The 20,304-nt window shown below is 32.9% G+C and overlaps 1 protein-coding gene across 1 annotated transcript in view; it reads left to right on the plus strand.

Annotated features, from left to right (window-relative positions):
• The first annotated feature begins 2,460 nt into the window (after nt 1–2,460).
• LOC115887565 (dynein heavy chain 6, axonemal-like) overlaps nt 2,461–20,304 on the plus strand; it is a 110,948-nt gene continuing 93,104 nt past the window's right edge. The window contains exons 1-5 of the mRNA XM_030907022.1: nt 2,461–2,611; nt 3,200–3,377; nt 5,062–5,234; nt 8,268–8,448; nt 8,632–8,811. Coding sequence (XP_030762882.1) covers nt 2,529–2,611; nt 3,200–3,377; nt 5,062–5,234; nt 8,268–8,448; nt 8,632–8,811 — 795 coding nt within the window. The 5' untranslated portion in view covers nt 2,461–2,528. The remainder of the gene's footprint in view (nt 2,612–3,199; nt 3,378–5,061; nt 5,235–8,267; nt 8,449–8,631; nt 8,812–20,304) is intronic.

Raw genomic sequence — 20,304 nt, forward strand, 5'->3', positions numbered from 1 at the left:
CTTAAAGCGCTTGACGTAAACAGCTGATTTTTGGAAAACAGATTGACTTTAGGGTGTAGAGGTTCGATAAGAAGGGATTTTTCGAAACTCGAATTCTTAGGGGGTGAAACCGCCCCTCAAATATTAGAATATTTTTTATTTAAAAAACGGTCAAGTTTCCGAAAAAACGCTTAAACACGTATATTTTATTTTCTTTTTTTACATATTTTAAGATTTTTTAAAAATGTATACAGGGTGTTTCGAAAAATTGATTAATTGATAATGAATTAATCACGATCCTGCTTAAAGCGCTTGACGTAAAAAGCTGATTTTTGGAAAACGGATTGACTTTAGGGTGTAGAGGTTCGATAAGAAGGGATTTTTCGAAACTCGAATTCTAAGGGGGTGAAACCGCCCCTCAAATATTAGAATATTTTTTATTTAAAAAACGGTCAAGTTTCCGAAAAAACGCTTAAACACGTATATTTTATTTTCTTTTTTTACATATTTTAAGATTTTTTAAAAATGTATACAGGGTGTTTCGAAAAATTGATTAATTGGTCATTGATTAATCACGATCCTGCTTAAAGCGCTTGACGTAAAAAGCTGATTTTTGGAAAAGGGATTGACTTTAGGGTGTAGAGGTTCGATAAGAAGGGATTTTTCGAAACTCGAATTCTAAGGTGGTGAAACCACCCCTCAAATATTAGAATATTTTTTATTTAAAAACCGGTGAGTTTTTCGGAAAAACTCTTAAACATGTATATTTTATTTTGTTGTTTTACATATTTTAAGGTTTTTTAAAAATTTATACAGGGTTTTATATATATATATATATATATATATATATATATATATATATATATATATATATATATATATATATATATATATATATATATATATATATATATATATATATATATATATATATATATATATATATATATATGTATATATATATATTAATATAAACAAAATTGCTATTGTCACTTAAATATATTTATCATCATCATTTAAATAATACCACATACCATATACAGTATATCCCCGAATTGTCTTTACAAGAGGAAAAACTTTTTTATTGTTGACATTTTGAGAAAAATCCGTTCCTCATTAAAAATTTTGCTTGTTCTAAAATGGTTAATCCCGTTTTTTCTTTTCCAACTTTCCATACCGTTGAATTTTTTCCTGTTCCTAAAGTCTTTTAAATTGTTGAAGTATCACGTTTTCCTACAACTATTATCATCCTATCCGTAGCTTTTAACTAAATAAAGTTTTTGCTTCATTAACATTTTATAACAGCAAAAAATATGACATTAATTAAAATGCTCTCAATAATAATCTATCAAAGTTATATTTTATTATTGTTTCAAAGGTTATTTTTGAATCATTCATTTCTACATTTGATTTTCATTTTATTAGACTGGAATTGAACACTGTTTTTTAGTATTTTAGCACTCTAATTATATTCTGTACACTGCAAAATCCCTAAAACAGTAGGGTACATGTTGAAAGTTGGCATTGTTGCAAATTACGTTTAGAATGCTCCACATTTATCACGTGATGACTGGGTCACGTTTAAGCGTAAATAGTGACCCTGTGATCGAAAACTATCCACTTTAATACTAAGTTTTACGCATCATATTCGACAAAACAATATCAATTCTAATATAAACTTTGTCACCCCCGTTCATTTAGCCTATTTACGAAGGATTGAGAGTAGAACTTTGTAATATCCATTCACAAACGATGCCTAATATAGTCCATTCAGCGACTAAGAGAAGATTTCGACACAGGACATCCAAAAAATGGCAAATAATGAAATGTGTCTACGTATTTAAATGACAGACACAACTGTCAGGGATCCTCCCGTTGGACAGCCTTGGACAGCTGGACAGTTTTGCAGCCTTTTTTCCTAAGTAGCTCAAATTTTGAAAAACTTTGAAATATATGGACCTATTTATTTTATTTAAAAGCATTTATAGAAAGTCTCAGTTTTTCATTTAAAAATAATAATATAATTATTATCCCACTTTAAAACATACTAAAAAGTAAAAAACAATATTTGATATTATTTAGTGTTGCAAAACTTTCAAAAATTAAAACTAGCAAAAAAGTTCTTATTCTATGGTATTACAAATAAATTATAAATCGATCGATTCGGTCTGCAACAACTATTAAATGACCCATCACAACTATACTGCACACGTGCCTAGAACTGTGTACCATGAAATAACCATTTTTTTTAATTATGGGGGATACCTTATCAAAAATAATGTATGAAAAAATAGAATCGAAATCTATAACTTTCGTTTTTTCTCCAATATGTCCGAAGCTACTCGGAATTTCTGAACGACGTATTATTAGGCACATAATAATTAACACTAAACGTCCTGGTATTTTTGAGATCCCAGTGGTAGGGATCGAATTTAAGTTACTCTGTATAATCAATTTTTTAATTAAAGAACTTTTATTTTAGTCTCGTTGCCGTCTTAGCGGACCCTTATGATATTAGAACATGGAATGTTTGTGGTTTACCAAGGGATATGGTGTCAACCGAAAATGCTATAATAGTAACTCAGACGAGCCGATGGCCTCTTATGATAGATCCTCAAGAGCAAGCCAACAGGTACCGTCGGCAATGTGGGCATGATCGAAAAAAAAAACGGCGCCCAGGAAATGAACATCGATGATATTCCCATATAATTTTACATATAAAATAACAGAGATCCCCATTTCATAGCCACCGCTGACGCCGTTTTTTTTTGATCATATTGTAAAATAAATTATATTTATACAGGGTGAATCGTATATAAGTGCAAATATTTTCAGGGCTGGTAGATCTCGATAAAAAAACATATTTTTTCCTTATCGTTTTTCAAATAGGCCTAAGTCCAAAATAACAATTTATTGTATTTTTAAAAACAATTATGAGGCACCGGATTGTTTCTGTATTTGCATTAATTACTTTTAGTGCTGCAACTTTTTAACTATATGGCCGCAACCATGACAATATCAGAGATTAATATATCATACTGTGGGAAAATTTGCATTGAACAGGCAGTTCTAAAAATTTTCCAAAATGTGCAGGAAAATTGAAAAGAAAATGCAAGATTTTCATTTTTTTTGCAAAAAGAACTCATAAACGTTTTTCTGCGGTCGAAATATACCACCTCTAAAATATTTCCACTTATCTAAGACTATAATTGTGGATTAGGTGGATCCGGCAGCTGGAAGCGAAAAACAATTTAAAAATAATTAAATTGACTAACTCAAATTTCATGAGAATACTGGAAAATGCTATAAGGTTGGGTGAAGCTGTGTTGCTTGAAGAAGTGTATGAAGCCCTCGATCCAACTTTGGGACCTATATTGTTAAAGCAAACTTTTGTACAGGCAAGTTTTAAGAGAGTGAACACCCTGTATTAATACTGCACAACCAATGATAAATAACAATTATGCAATCCTATAGGCTTGGCGCATTCTCCGCCGGTGTTGCTGCCATCGGAGAATTCATAAACAGCCGATTAAATAAATACACGGATTTAAATAGCGAGTACACGAAAATTTTGTTATAATATTATCTGAAAAGTATTAGCAAGTGCAATTTATAAAGAAGATAAAAAATAGAAATGTAAATCTTTTAATCTCTTCAGACGGTCTAACATGTATTATAATTTATTACCCAAGCTAATAAAACTTTTTAGATTAGTTTAGACATGCCGGCTGCTTCAACTAGGGTAGCGATCATAGTTACTTACGTGCAATTTTGGCTAGTTCGAACATAACTAGGGCTATCTGGACATAACGAAATTTTTTGAATGTGCATAATTATAATTTTAGAACACGTCCATAAAAAATTAAGTTGTTTAATTTAACTAGTTGATTATAACAAAGTTTGGTATTAATATTTATTAAATTATATTTTATCCTCCTAGTATTTTTTGTTTCGTCGAGCCGCCTGAATTCATTTTTGCTTTTGATCAAATGGATGTGATAAAGCTGAAAAGTTCTAAAATGTTATTCATCGGGAAAGTGGTATTGAGTGTCATTGCACCCAACAACCACGAAATTACCCTCTCCTTTACGTGTTACCATTTTTTCGGCAATTTTATTAACATTTGAAATTGGCACAACACAACTCGTCACCCAATTTGGGTTCTTTTTCACTTAGTTTTTACTACCTGAACACACAAACACAAATATAATATCATATATATAATATCATATCATATATACAGGGTGTCCCAGAATTAAGTGCAAGTATTTTAAGGGGGGTAGATCTGGCCAAAAGAAAAAAAAAATTCTCTACTATTTTTCAAATAAGTCCAAAATAATCGAATTATTTTACTTTGAAAATTTAAACAAAAAATCCTTTTTTGCTTAAATTTTGAGAACCACTGGATCTTTTCTGGATTTTATTTCTTGTAAATTTAATCTAATACCTATGTTGCCATATTATCAAAAAATTATGTTTTTAACTAAAAACTAAAAAAAAATTCCAAAAAAAATCAAAAAATTTCGAATTTTCATAAACATTTTTTTGGCGAAAAAAAACTCTTATGCGTGCTTCTGGGGTTAAACTATACAACCAGTTAAAATACTTGCACTTATTTCTGGGACACCCTGTATAAATACATCAGACACACTACCTGAGTATTTTATAGTTTCAATAACTGCACAATAAAAACTAAAATACTTAAATATATTATAAAGCCACGATTTTAATATTATTTCAATGCGATCAACGTAAACGGCATGTAAACGGTAACTGGCACTGCGTCAGATACAGAGCCGGAAAGTTCTGATTTCTATTGCTGTTGAAATTTTTAAAATTTGAATGTATTTCAGTACATCAATTCTATAAGTGAGGGAAAAAACTTTTTTATTATTAACTTTTTGTGGAAAATGTATTCTTCATAAAAGTTTTTGCTTGATCTAAAATTGTTAATCCCGTTTATACTTTTCCAAATTTCCATACCGAGAGAAAAATAAATATATATATAAAAATATAAGTCCGAAAAATCAAAATGCGTTTCCATTTCTACATTCTAATATTTAAAACAATGATAATTTGTAGAGCGGAAGGAGTTTAATCCATCTAGGAGATTCCGATATAGAGTATGATTCTAATTTTAAGCTCTACATAACCACAAAATTACCAAATCCGCATTATCTTCCAGAAGTATGTATTCGAGTTACTATAGTTAATTTTACAGTTACACGATCTGGATTAGAGGATCAGCTTTTGGCGTAAGTAGAGTTTTATTTTTAAGCTTTATTAAGAACCTAGAAATTAGTGGAATAAATTAGTGGTTTCAATGAGCGTAGAAGTTTGTTCCTCTAATTTCAATGTAAGCATACAGAGCATTAAAATTAGTGGCAGTAATACTAGTAGTGAATAATAGGGACATACTCCTCATTTGAAAGTGTCTCTCAAGGACCCAGCAGCGTAAGGGAGCGTTCACTCAATAGGGACGTAAAAAATTATCGATATACAAATTTTCGATATTAAAACAAGTAACTTTACACCCTCCTCCTCCCACTCTACTACATGCTTGTAAAGATGTCTGATTGAAAATAATATATATTTCGATATTAAAAAATTAGTCGTTTCGTTCCTCTCTTCTTCAGAGAGGGAGGGTAATATAAAAAAACAGAGAGATTCATGCTTATCCCCACTTACTTTCGCCCCCACTATATCAATGTCCAGTCATATATAGTAAAAACATCCAATAGTAAGTATTAGGTCAGAATGACGAAAGATAATCATTTACTCTCTCAACAGACCAGTTTTACTGTTCAACATCAATCTATACTTAGTGTATTACAATCTCCTCCTAGGGAAGAAGAAGAATCTATAACCTGCGAACAAGATACAAAAGAAAATATAGAGAAAATTAAGCGACTGTTTTGTGCAATTTGTCACGACATGGTTGATTGCTACGAAACTTGTGTGCTAAATACTTGTTCCCATTTTTTTTTGTTTAAACTGTATATTAACATGGAACGATGTACGTTATGATTCAAAAATGACAACTAAGTGTACACTATGTGGTTCATATTATAAATATTTAGTGCAGTTTCGAAAAGATATAATTAGATATTACTTTGTCCAGAGTATAAAAAGGATATTAAAATAAATGTGACTATAAATATTTGCAGTTTTATTTCACATCATGTAAAAGTTGGATGTAATAGTAATGTAAAAATTGATTTGACAATAAATATTATTTAAAAAATAAGTTCTAGAGTTTTTATCCAATGTTCCCATCAATTAAACACTTCATTTAATTTTAAACACACACACACACAAGCAACCTTTTTAAACACACACACACACAACACATCCAGTTTAATATATTATTATCACCAGCTTTTATCGATATTTTAAAACATTGCTCATCTCTAATATAAAATTTAAAAAACAAAACCAGTACCGCGAAGATATAGGTTCAACTTATAGGTTCAACTTATAGGTTCAACGATCTCAGGGTCAACCTGTTAGCTAGGAAGCAGACAAACAAACGAGACGACTCTGCAGACGAGGTAAAACTCTCGGTCGTACCACTTGCTTGCGAAAGACAAAAAACGGTACTTAAATTTCGCGTCCCTTTGACGTAAGTTTTAGTAAACATTATCTGTGTCAGTTAAAGTTAATATATATATAGATTTGGTAAGTTATAGATTTATACCTATTCATCTAATAGAATTAAGACTTTTTTTATTCAAAAAGTTGTCCAGTTTTTAGTTATATTTTACACTTAAAATAAAAATAACATTCTTCAAATTTAACTCGTTATAAACATTATACGATATAAACAAAATAGTAACAACAGTAAAAACACAGAAAAAACACACAGAAAACACGCACAGAAAAAACACAACCAACAACTAAACAGTAACTACAATGAAATTAAAATAGACAAAAAATACTAACAAACAGATAAACCGCAAAACAGACAACCAAAAACGCTAAAAACTGGCTGTCTAAATTTAATTCACACATAAATAGTAAAAAAAATACAACCAACAACAGTAAAATTAAAATAGAAAAACTACAATAACAAACACATAAACCATGAAACAAACCATACAAAACGCTGTAATTCAAGCAAAAAAGTTACTTTATGAAAAAATGAAAAATATTCACAGTATTAGAGAGCTTTCTGATTTTATTTTAAAAAAAAAACAATTACTGATTAGCAGTATACCTGAGATTTGCACTGTATTCCAGTTGTTTCTGGTTCTCCCTATAACATCCGCTGAACCAGAAAGAACTTTTTCTAAGCTGAAAATAATAAAAAGTTTTGCGAGGTTTACTATGTCCCAAAATCGCCTAAGCTCACTGGCCATAATATCAGTTGAGAATGATCGAGCAAAAGAGGTAGATTTGGACAGCCTCGTAAACAAGTTCCTTTTGTACTATACTAATAAATAAATGTTGAAACAATTATCAAAATATAAAAAAATATCATATTGTGGCTCTTGTTAAAAAATATGTTTCAAGCAGATATCACAATAATATACTTATCTAACCACAATTTTTCTTAACGGATGACAATCAAAGATCAAAATTACATTACTCTCAATATTTGAAACATAATTAGTCGAAAAAGTTTGTAAACTTTTTCTACTTATTGAATATTACTACCACTAATTTTGACGTTCTGAAACTTTTACATTGAAATTAGAGCAACATACCTAGAGAAAAAAAACTATATTCTACTAATTTCCAGTGTAATTGTAGCGAACATTTATTATATTAATTATAGAATTTAAACCTTAAAATTGTAAGTTAACAAACTCTTAATTTTTGCAACTAATATACAAAATTTGCGAGTAATACTATTTTGGTCTTTGATTATCAACAGTTAACAGAAATTGTGGTTTAGAAATGAAAAGTTTGTTGCTTTTAAAAGCTAAATATTAGGCTTCGAATACAACTGATTACTGCCAGCTGTTGCTAGGATATTCAATATTCATATTTATATAGTTGTATTTTTAGACATTGTGAATGATCGTAAACTTTTAAGTATAAAGTATTTTTGCAATCACTAATTTATTCCACTAATTTCGAAGTTCTGAGTGAAGCTTAATACCGTATATGATCGAAAAAGCACGGCGTCAGCGGTCAGCAATGGCTATGGAATAAAGAACGCTGTCATTTTATGTAAATTTATATGGGAAATGAATCTATCGTCATTTCCCAGCCAACTGGACGCCGTTAATTCTTGATCATACGGTATTCTATACTTATTAATTTTTGATGATATTTTTGTGCAGCGATGTGGTTCGATTAGAACGCCCCGAATTAGAAGATTTAAGAAACGAACTTATTCTTAGAATCAATAATGACAAAGCACAATTAAAGGAAATAGAAGATAGAATTTTATACCTCTTATATCATTCTGAAGGAAATATACTAGATGATGAGGAACTTATTGAAATTCTAAATGAGAGCAAGGTAAAATTTTATTAACATTTACTAAATATAAAGAAAAAGTTAAGATTGTAAGAATCATTTCTCTCTTTTTGCTTTCTTGTTCTTATTTTCTTCATATTATTTTATCTCCTACACTCTTTAATCCCAAGATTAGTTACTTATTTCAAGAATTATTTATTTCTATTGTATTCTTTTTAATTTTAGGAAACGTCAGCTATTATAGAAGCTAGATTAACCGAAACAGAAACAACGGAAGAAAAAATATCCATTACTCGCGAGAAGTACAGATCAGTAGCGAGTAGAGGTTCTGTGCTTTACTTTGTTGTGGCACAGTTAGCTGAGATAGATCCTATGTATCAGTATTCCCTTAAATACTTCTCACAGGTATCACCATCAATCTTCTCTCATACTCATATTATACAGGGTGGCGCACCTCATTCGCCTCGGTTGATTATACGAAAATGAAAAGATGTAGAAACAAAATATGTTATGGGTATATGCAATAACTCCTAAAAGATAAAGACAAAGTGCTTATGATTCAGTTCGATGTGACGTCATCACTAGTGGGACTTTATATTGTTATGATTTGCCGTTGATGCAACGACAACATTATACATTTAGCTAATATTATTGTTAAAAAGTATACAAATACTTCACTTTTGATAAACATTTTACGAAGAAAAATTAGTATTATTACAAAAATATTTTAATTTTCTTAATAAAAAGGCCACCTGATAATGTTGTGCTATAAATCCCGGCACGCGTCCTCTGTCATTTCGTCAGTTTCGCTAAGAAGCGTCGTGTTGTTTCTTAAAAGTTATAGATAATTCGATAACTTTTGAGTGTTTTTATGAAATTTGTTGTGTGTCTAAATTCCATGGAAATTAAGTGGGTGAACCTAGAGTGTCGGTGTTTGCTTTCCCAAACGATGTCGCGTTAAAAGCCAAATGGTTGACAAACATACCGCGGAAAAATTTTGTGCTGAATATGTATCATAAAGTGTGTGAACGCCATTTCCCAAAAGGTAGTGTAATTCGAAAAATCTCCCAACAGGATCCTAAAACAGGTAAGCTTCTTGAAGTAAATTTGCAAACGACCTCGCCTGAAGGAAAATGGCGTTCCTACTATTTTTCCAAATATGCCCGAAATATTTTACAAAATATACCTCTTCTCGCAAAAGTAGCGACGAAAAACTGCAGAAGCCTTACGACGTACAACTTCTACAAGCCATAGAAGATATTAAAGTTTTGTATTCTCGCCATAAAGAAACTACATCTTTTCAAAATTTTACTGAACTTTTATCTATTTTTAAAAGCATAGAGTTACAAAAAAGCTGGCATTCTATAAATAATAATAATAATATTATAATATTTAAAGTAGTATATGAACCTGGCTCTTTTATGGTCAATCGTTATTGATGATAAATTACTCATTAAAACGTTTTTATATGGCGAGGAAATACAAATTTCTTTTGATATTGATTCATCAAAAATTAAAACTTCATTTTCGTGTAATAATATAGATCAAATAAAGCAACTTCTTGACACTATAGACATAACATTAACATTACCTCTATCTAGATGAGCCTTTAAATGCCACGAAAATAATAATAATGCTGAGAGTAACACCAACACAGATAATTTACCAAATTTACATATAATTACAAAGATTATTAGTTTTATTACAAATATTCTAGAAAAATTAAAAACTTACAATGATGACAAATGGGTCCAAAATTTAAATTTTATTTCAGAACACCTCACCTTACTTATCACTTCAAAACAAAGATATTAATATTCAACAAACACCATGGTTCTCTGTTCAATTTTATATTCAATTAGTCCACATGCCTATAAATATTTAAGAGATTACGGATTTTGCATTTTACCTCATCCAGAAACTATTAAAGGCATTTGTAATAAATTTTTAACTGATCCTCATATCGACGAAAGAAAATGTTTTCTTACATATCCACAAATATTTTCAAATATTTGACAGATAAAGACAAATATGTTTGTTTACTTTTTGATGAAATTCATATTGATCCATATTTAAATTATAAAGGAGGAAATATTGTAAGTAATAATCAATTTCTGGCTAGTTCTGCATATGCATTCATGATAACTACTGTATGTTTAGAATTTAAAGAGATCATTCATGTGTCACCTGTTTCAAAAATAGATTCTTTTTTTCTGTACAATTTTTGATTAAAACAATAATTGAAAATTTAGAAGAAATAGGCTATATAGTTTTTTGTACATCAGTGACATTAATGCTATAAATGGGAAAGCAATGAGCCATTTTCATCCTAATGGCACACTTAGTTTTGTTTATCCACATCCAATTGATCCAATAAAACCATTATTTTATTTGTTTGATTCTGTACATCTTTTAAAGTGCATTTTTAATAATTGGTCGAACTCTAAGCCTTGTCAAAATTTACAATATCCTAATTTTACAACTCAAAAAGTAAATAAGATAGATAGATAGATAAATCTCAAAAAAACTCAAGATATTAAAACACTTAAATACTGCTAAATTTATCCTAATATAAACATGATTCCTAAAATACTTTTCTGAAGAGTCTTTATACTGTATTACATAACTATAATTTACTAGTTTCAATATTTATATAATATTGTGTTTTTTAAACAACTACCACTGCGAACGGCAGCTTTTCATTGGAGAGCAGTCGTGGATAAGGTATTTCACTGGAGGGAAAACTAATTAATAACGATAAACAAAAGAATATAGATATTGGACGCCAGGCATGTACAGAGAAAGAAAACATAGTTGTATATTACTTAAAACTAATGACTGTATTTATTCATGATGTTCTTTGATGGTAAATAACATTGCAGAATTCTAGCAACTATAATGGTTATATGTCGAAAAAAGTTATGTTAAAAATAGTACTAAATATGTTTTATGAAAACGACTATAATAAAATACAATACATGTAAAGTTATAGAAAATATATGAAAGATAGCATTACTCTATTTAATTTGTTATATTTTATACGGTATTAAATCTGAGATGTTTCAAGCCGTAGATTCTAGAATTGGTTCACACTGTTACACAACGTAATGTTCGCAAAGAAACTAAGATCTAAATCATATTTTGAATATTAAACTGACATAAAAAGGTTAACTACTAGACGTAAAGTCTGTACGATATTATTCAAGATGTATGTTATTGTTTTAAGACTGAAAATGTAACACATAAAAATCAGAACTTAGATCTAAACTTAGCTGATTGTTCTTGAGGCAATCCTGCTTCAAACAGTAACAGCGTGAGGTGGGCTTGCATCTCTGTACTGTCTCTCGGCTTTGTTGTTAGCCAATACAACAAAAGAGGCCAGGAAGAGGACACCATGAACTAATACAGCCGTAACTATTGACTAGGGTTAAAAACATGGAGCTTACGCTACATCCATACTGTGGCAATCTATACATGAGATAAACTATCTCGTACATGGGACACCTGTCCATAGGAAATCTGTACATAGGAACACTACCCGTACCTTGGAACACTACTAGGACCTTGGATAATGCCCGTAACTTGGATACTGTCCGTACCTTGGACATCCAACCATAAAATAATGTCCGTAACTTGGACATCCGTCCATAAGACAATGTCCGTAACTTGGACCATAACTTTAAACTCTAAAAATACGAAACTCTTGTTTAAAACCAAACAAGATCTAATAAGCAAAATAAACCTACCTCGAATTACTTCCGAGGGCTCAATAATAAACAAAGAAACTGTCTTTTCTTCCATGTAACATTCTGGAGGACAAAAGCAAAAGAACACCAATGTGCCAGCAAAATACAAATACGAGTTAAGGTGGGTCAATCCAAAACTCTACCCTAAAAATATTCAATAATAATAACGAATCTAATAAAGATAATAACTCATCTTTACCTGTGCCTCGAAATAGCAGCTGATTCAGATTATACAGCAAGATTTAAATAATTACCATTTCTAAAAGTCGGGTTTGCAACCTTGCCGCAAACCGGCCAAACCAAAAGTGAGGCTAAAGCGCAGAGAGGCGCCTTGAAACGATATTGACAGCCCTCCACAGAAGCAGTGAAACGATAACAGCGTTGTTGACTGGCGAACGTAAAAATTACGCCAAACGTTTCAAATAAAATATCAGGCCTGATCGATACGGAATCCGGTGACGATGCGCCAGACATCATATATTATATATGAAAGACATGTAACGAACTAAAAACGTTACAATAATTTTAACAAGAAAATAAATTGAAAACACAATAATACCTACCACAAATAATGTTAAATGCTATATTAACAGCTTACCCCTGTCTGCATAGAATTGATCAAGCGTATAAAATGCCTTGTCTAATAGATAATTTTTTAGGGTTAACAGTAATCTTGGTCTAGGTAAATCAGTAACTCAGAGTGGGAAAGTATTATATATGTTTATAATGCTGTGCTTCACATTCTTCTGTACATACGTGTAGTTGCTCTTGTCGGTTTGTAACATATCTCTATTTCTAGTAGACTATTGATGTTTTAACTCTGGTTCTTTAAAGAGACTTTTATTGTCGTAAACAAATACTACTGTGTAATAATACACTACTGTTATTCCTAATTTGTTTATTTAAACTTTAACTTTGTATAACAATGATTATTAACGTAATATGCGAGATAAATGTCTTGAGACGTGACGTGCTTTTGCGAGGAAGGATGACTAATAACAGGTAATAACGCCAAGCTTCTTGACTCTTCGATGGCGTTCTATTCGGTCGGTCCCATCGGGTCGGCGTGGTGGTGGAAGGCAACATGGTACACCAGTGGCGGCACCCAGGCATAGGATATTAAAGAACTACCGAATCCAGAGTATACTTAGAGATTATTTTTAGTATTTTCCTTTCTATGAAAAATTTGCGACAACTTTCACGATAAATTAATTTGAAAATGTTTCGAATACAGCGCTTCTGTATGTACATACAATCATTATCCTATTAACATCCGATGAGTTCCCCCAGAAGATCAAGCCATAGCGTATTACAGAGTTTATGTAGGCATAATACGTTGTTATTGCAACGTCCTCAGATATATTTTCAGAGATAGTTTTCATTGCGTAACTAAAACGAGCTATATTAGAAACAACACATGCTATGTGATATTTCCAATCTAACCTTCTATCTCCATTAATTCCCAGAAGTGATACATTTTCGGCAGAAACAATTTCGTTGTCATTATAGAGCAATTTAATAATCTCCCTTGTTCTGTTTCCGAATAATAATAGCTGTGTTTTTGAAACATTCAGTAAAAGTTTATCATTTACCAAAGTATTAACAGCCTTTAACTCCAGTTCATAATTATCTTTCTCACTAAAAACGATGTTTGCATCATCGGCATAAAGTGTAATATATTCAGAGGATACCAGTGGGAGTTCGTTAGTATATACTAACAGGGTATCCCAGAAATTAATGCAGATATTTTAAGGAGTGCTAGATCTGATCAAAAGAAACAAATTTTCTCTTTACCATTTTTAAAATAAATTGAAAATAACCGAGTTATTTAACTTTGAAAGTTTAAATTCCACACTACCCAAGAGGTTCTGCAGAGGTGCATTACTTTTTTTAAGTGGGTGATCGCCAGTAGCCCTACTTCCCACATTCCACAAAATAAACTAAAAGAAAAAAAACTTACCAAACAATAAAAAAGATATCCCTGTAGCAGAGAGATACAACTGCAAAGCTTTCTTTTTTTTCCATTTTACCACTCTTAAAACTGCACATAACACTACACTTAACAACACTTCACTACAATTTTTAACAACACTATATGCAAATTTTCAACTGTGGAAATATTGGCGTATATAAGTCGTAAATCGTTTTTAAAGATTCATCACAAATTTGAACAAGGGGTCCAATATCTGGACAGTTCAAAATTTGCATGGGATATCCTATATTTCCACTATATTTCCAACGACGATGCACCACCCGGTATACCCTTCGCTTCTTGACTGCATGCTATTATAATAATTGTTCAGGTGCAACGATACAAAACTACCCGTCTTATACCGAATACACGGTTCGTAGTAAATAAAAATCGCAATTTTAGAAAACACTAACTTTTACTTATCAAAAAAGAACTAGTTAAGTAAAAAGAGCCGAATTTGATACAGTATTTAACTATAAAAGTACGGAACGATAGTTTTCTTACAGCTCTCAAAAACTGACTGTCTCAATGACACACTATCACACTAAAATTAATTGTTGTACATAAGGTATACAATATACAAAGATAACAAAAGGTAATATTAAAATGTAAATTAATTAAACAATGTTTTTAACATGGCTCTGACATCCTCCCACCTGAGGCACAGTGTAAAATAAAAAAAACGTGGCTCATACAATCTAAAGAGACATGCTATAACAGAAAACATTTTCATATAAACTAACCATAGGAATTTAAATATAACCAATGAAAAACGAGTTCTTATACTAAGTCATCTGAATATCGCAATAGAGCTCTAACCTCACGTTCACTTCGCGCAACAGTAAGTTTCGTTTCGGGTACTCTGCTTTCGATAACTCCCGCTCGCGCACCACTAGCTTCTTCTTTCTATTCAGCATCAGTATGATTTTCGTCACACTCCAACGGATATAATCTTTGGACTGGTCTGAGAAACTGACCTTTTTCAGTAATAATTTTGACTAGTCGAATCTGACCATCTTGCCGTGGAAAAATCTGGATGACTCGTCCAAGAGGCCAGTTTATTCGTTGTCTTGGTCATTACCTACAAATACTAATTTTCCCACCTTGACTTGGTAATTGTTAATCTTTCTGGACCACAGTTTTAACTGGCCAAAATATTCATTGCGGAAACGTTTTCGAATATCCGTTAATAATTTTTGTCTGTAGACCATTTTTTTACAAAGCGAATTCCGGTCCACGGTATCACAATCTGGAACTCCTCCCATAGCTTGTTCTCTGAGAAACATTACTGGTGACAATGGAATCAAGTCCGTGGCATCTGTCGAAAGGCAAGTCAGTGGTCTTGAATTTATAACTGATTCGCAGCCACAAATGACAGTTTTTAGGTGCTCGCGATCTAATGAGGCACGTCCTAGTACTTTCCGCAGCAACTGTTTCAGAATCCCTACAAGTCTTTCCCAAAAACCGCCCCACCACGCGGCGCCGACGGTTGGTGGATTGAATCGCCATTGTATACGCTCGACGACACTATATTCTGCGATTTTGTCAAAGTCTACACGAGAGAAAGCATTGTCAATTCCGACAAAGTTTATACCATTGTCACTATATATAGTTTTCGGACGACTTCGTCTGGCAATAAAACGGCGTAGTGCTTGCAAAAAACTGTCCACCGATAAACCGCTACAAAGTTCAAAATGTACAGCCATATACACGGCACAAGTAAATATGCATATCCATATCTTTTCTCCAGTTCTAAGATATAATGGTCCTGCGAAATCTACTCCCGTGACCTCAAAAGCCGTCGCATCACGAACACGATCTAGTGGTAAAGGTGGAAAATTAGACGTGATTGATATGCCATTATGTTTCTTATACACAACACAATTAAAAATTACCGATTTTATAGCTCGCCGTTCTCCTAGTATCCAATAATTTTCGCGAAGAATGCTCAGTAATCCTTGGGCACCAACGTGGCATGACTTGACGTGTTCTCTAAATATTAGTTGATTCACTACGAAATGTTGAGAAGGTAGTACAATCGGAAAACGAAAATTGATACCGTCATTTCTGTTGCTGATGCGTGACTTTACCCGGATTAAGCCATCTTCTGCTTTAAATGCGTCGAGACTACATAGCCTTTTGTCATTCTCATTGACAAACGACTCCATTTGTACTAGTTTGAGTATAAAAAACTCCGCCTTATCTATTTCCTCCAATGTTAGTTCTCCATGTTGTCGGTTGCGCTTATTTCTCAAGTTGTGCAGAAATCTAAATATCCATACGAACATTCGTAAGGTCTTAAAATATTGTGAAAAATAACTTAAGTGCCAATCATCCGTCATAGTCTTGTGTTGATGATTAAGAAGGGTTTTAACCAATCTCTTCTTTATTTCTTTGTTAATCTCAAATACTCTCTCTTAATATTATCTTGGGGCCAGCAAGCTATACTATGATAGAGCCATTGTGGACCCTCCCACCATCTTGACTCGAGTAATTTTCTGGGTGAACAACCCTGGATGCCATTCATAGCTTGTAGATATCTGACGTATTTCCATCACGCGACTCCATACAAATGTAGACCATTCTTCTGTTCTTCAAGAAAGTACTGTTGTTGAGTCACTCCAGAAAAAAACAGTTCATTATCAAGCTCAGTGTTAGTTTCACGGTTTTATACAAAAGAACAGCAATCACTGCTGCCATTAATTCAAGACGAGGTATTGACAAAGGTTTTAAAGGTGCCACCCTGGATTTTGCTGCTAAAAGATGAATGGATACACTACAACCCTTGACACATCTCAGTAAAACAACCGCAGAAAATGCTGGCCTCGCAGAAGGTGTGCAAAGTCCATTCTTCAGCTTCATGTGGGTCAGCATTTATCCACCTTGGTATTTTAATAGCTGATAAATGTGGTAGTTCTTTTATCCAATTTCGAAAACGGGTTTCCATTACAGGGTCAACTGGGGTATCCCAAGTTAATTGGCTTTTCCAAGCTTCTTGTAATAAAAGTTTTGGAATTAAAGTGATAGGACAAGTACTGTCTGTATAATCAATAGGATAAAATACGCGTTGGGCCATCGAAAGCATTAATTTTTTCGTTACTGTTTGCTTTAGAAGCTCTTCTTTATTTTCGTCATCTGAGTTCAGAGATAGAGTATCGTCATATTTATTCCATTTCATTCCAAAAACAAAGGTAGAAACTTCTTCAGAGGCTTGAACCTGGTCTTATACTCCCACCCTCTCAGATCAAATTTGCCTTTAGCCATTATTGTACTTGCTTCTTCAATGAAAGTTTTTAATTCTTCCTCATTTGCAACAGTGGTTACTCAGTTGTCAACATAAAAACTGTGTGACAGTTTTGAGACAGTTTTGTTAGAAAAAGACTCAATTACAAATGCACATATTTCTGATATCTTGGACAAATGGTAATCTAATGAAGCTTCCAGTAGAAATGGACTACTGCTGATTCCAAATACCACACGACGATGGCGATATATCTTTTGTTTATTATTTCTATCAGTCCACAGGAATTTAAGAAAATCTCTGTCAGCTTCATGTATACTGATCTGTAAAAATGCTTGACGAATATCTGAAATTACTCCAAATTGATGTTGTCTGAACCTCAGTAAAATAACAGGAATCAACTCAATTAGGGTTGGCCCCTTTTCAAGGCACTGATTTAAAGAGGGACTATCTCCTTAACTGAGGCATCAAAAATTGGCCTTATCTTGGTAGTGGAGCTATTCAGTTTAATAACTGGTCTGTGTGGCAAATAATAGTAATTTTTCATTGTTTCTTCTTCGAAAACCTCCTCAATAATGTTATCATTTAGCCAGTTCTGGAAAACTTGATCGTATGCTTCAAAATAACCATCTTTTCTAATTTTATTAAAGGGACTGTCTAGTCTTTTTTTAGCCAGTCGATAATTACTTGGTAATGCAGGGTGTTCTTCCAACCAAGGAAGTCGGACCTCGTACCGGCCATCAGCGTCTGTACTAACAGTTTCAAGAAATAATTCCTTAGCGGCGGCTTCCTTTTCTTCTCTAGACTTGTTTTCAGTAGGATCACTTATGCCTAGGACATCTAGCTCCCACAAATTAGTAATGGATGTATGCTTGGCTAAAAGTGAGATGGAAGTCATGGATAAACTTTTGGGTTCTTTCATCGGTAATTTGCCCTTCAAAGTCCATCCTAGTAATGTTTCTATGGCTACTAGTCCACATTTCAAAACATGTCTTCTTCCAGTGTACAGTTTCCCAGCAATATCTGCTCCTATCAAAAGTTCTATGGGAGTGAAAATACTTGTATCTGTTATTTGAATATTCAGCTCGCAGAGTTCCTCCATCCAAGGGCCATCAAATATCTTTTAGTTTAGCGCGGAAGGAGCGCGGAACGAGGCTTACTAGTGCGCGGAAGGAGGCTTACTAGAGACTTCTTCCCATAGCTTTGATTTTTCGTTTCGTCCACGGTTACTCATCTTGTTTGGTCCCCTGTATAAGTTAAAACCTTTCCCTGCTAAAGTGATGTGTTGCTCATTATCAACTTCATTTTTCAAAAACAACATTAGGCTTTTAAGACGATTTTCTATCGAAGAAATACCATCGATATCCGAGAAACCTAGGGAGGCGGGAACACGCTGCCATACCCTTAATAAATCTGATGGGAGACACGATTCGACGAGAGGAAACAACATTGCGGCGTATTTATCAGAGGTAATACCAAGTGTTTCTAGTGCGCGTAACTGAGTTTCTAATTTGTCATATAGAAAAGATATGTCAATTTTATTGCCAAACGAAGTGTTATTTATGACTAATTTAAGTAGCTCCCGGACATATACCTCAATTTGTAAGTCTTCGCGACCGAAACGAGAAAGAAGACAGTCAATCATTTTAGGGAAGTTACTTCCGGTAGCGGGAAAACTGTCAACAAGCTGCCTTGCTCTGCTCCCTGGTATGGTGGCTTGAATAATATATTATTCAACTTTGTCGTTCATATCAATATCTGGATCATTATACACCTTTTGAAAATGAGACCAAAAAGGCAACCCAAATTCTTTATTAAAAAAAAAATCTTCCCCAATTCTTTATTACCAATTCCGACGACAAAAGTGTTAAAACTTTAGGCATTTTTTGGGAGCCTAATAAGGATAAGTTAAGTTATTCCGTCAATCTTGCCGAGCTCTCTACCCAAAAAATTACCAAACGTTTTATTCTGGGAATCGTAGCCCAGATATTTGATCCTTTAGGATTACTCGGCCTCATTGTCGTTCGAGCAAAATTACTTCTACAAGAATTGTGGAAAAAACAATTGGAGTGGGACGAATCTGTTCCTCCTGATATACATTCCTTGTTTATTCAATTTTATCGACAGCTTGGTAAAATTAATACACTTAAAATTCCTCGGCATGTTCTTTCAAGAACACCAGTTAAGATTGAATTGCACGCATTCTGCGATGCGTCTTTGTTGACGTATGGTGCTTGTGTCTATTTAGAATCCGAAGATAATGTTGGCAACCGATTTTCCCAGCTGCTCACTGCTAAGTCCAGGGTTGCACCAATTAAAAGCATTACTTTGCCGAGACTCCAGCTTTGTGGTGCACTTCTGTTAGTCCAACTTGTCAAAAAGGTGACTGCGGCATTGAATCTATCATTTTTGACTGTCCAATTTTGGACCGACTCGACCATTGTTTTGTCGTGGCTTCGTATTGAGCCTAGCCATTTAAAAACTTTTGTTGGAAATCGGGTGTCCGAAATTAGGTCCAACTATACGATAGAAAATTGGAAGCATGTCCCGTCGATTGATAATCCAGCCGACATTATTTCCCGTGGTACAAGTCCCGAAAATTTATCTCTTTGTCCTTTGTGGTGGGCTGGCCCGCTATGGCTGTTAAACAATTCTTCTCATTGGCCTCATCAAAGCGACCCATGTGAAAAAGAGTTACCTGAACTTAAACAAAAAACTATCTTAACTTTTTCCTCTGTCGACGATTTTTCTGTTTTAAATAAATACTCATCTTTTATGAAACTTAAACGTGTAGTAGCTTATTGTATTCGTTTTATTAAAAATAGTAAAACTGTCAAACCTAATAGAACCTTTGGTCCTTTATCAATCGATGAACTGGACGTATCATTAAAACGCATTGTCTACATTGCACAACTTCAAGATTTTTCTGCCGAGCTTCA

Source organism: Sitophilus oryzae, unplaced genomic scaffold (genome assembly GCF_002938485.1).
Source record: "Sitophilus oryzae breed Bouriz unplaced genomic scaffold, Soryzae_2.0 scaffold_577_pilon_pilon, whole genome shotgun sequence".
NCBI lineage: Eukaryota > Metazoa > Arthropoda > Insecta > Coleoptera > Curculionidae > Sitophilus > Sitophilus oryzae.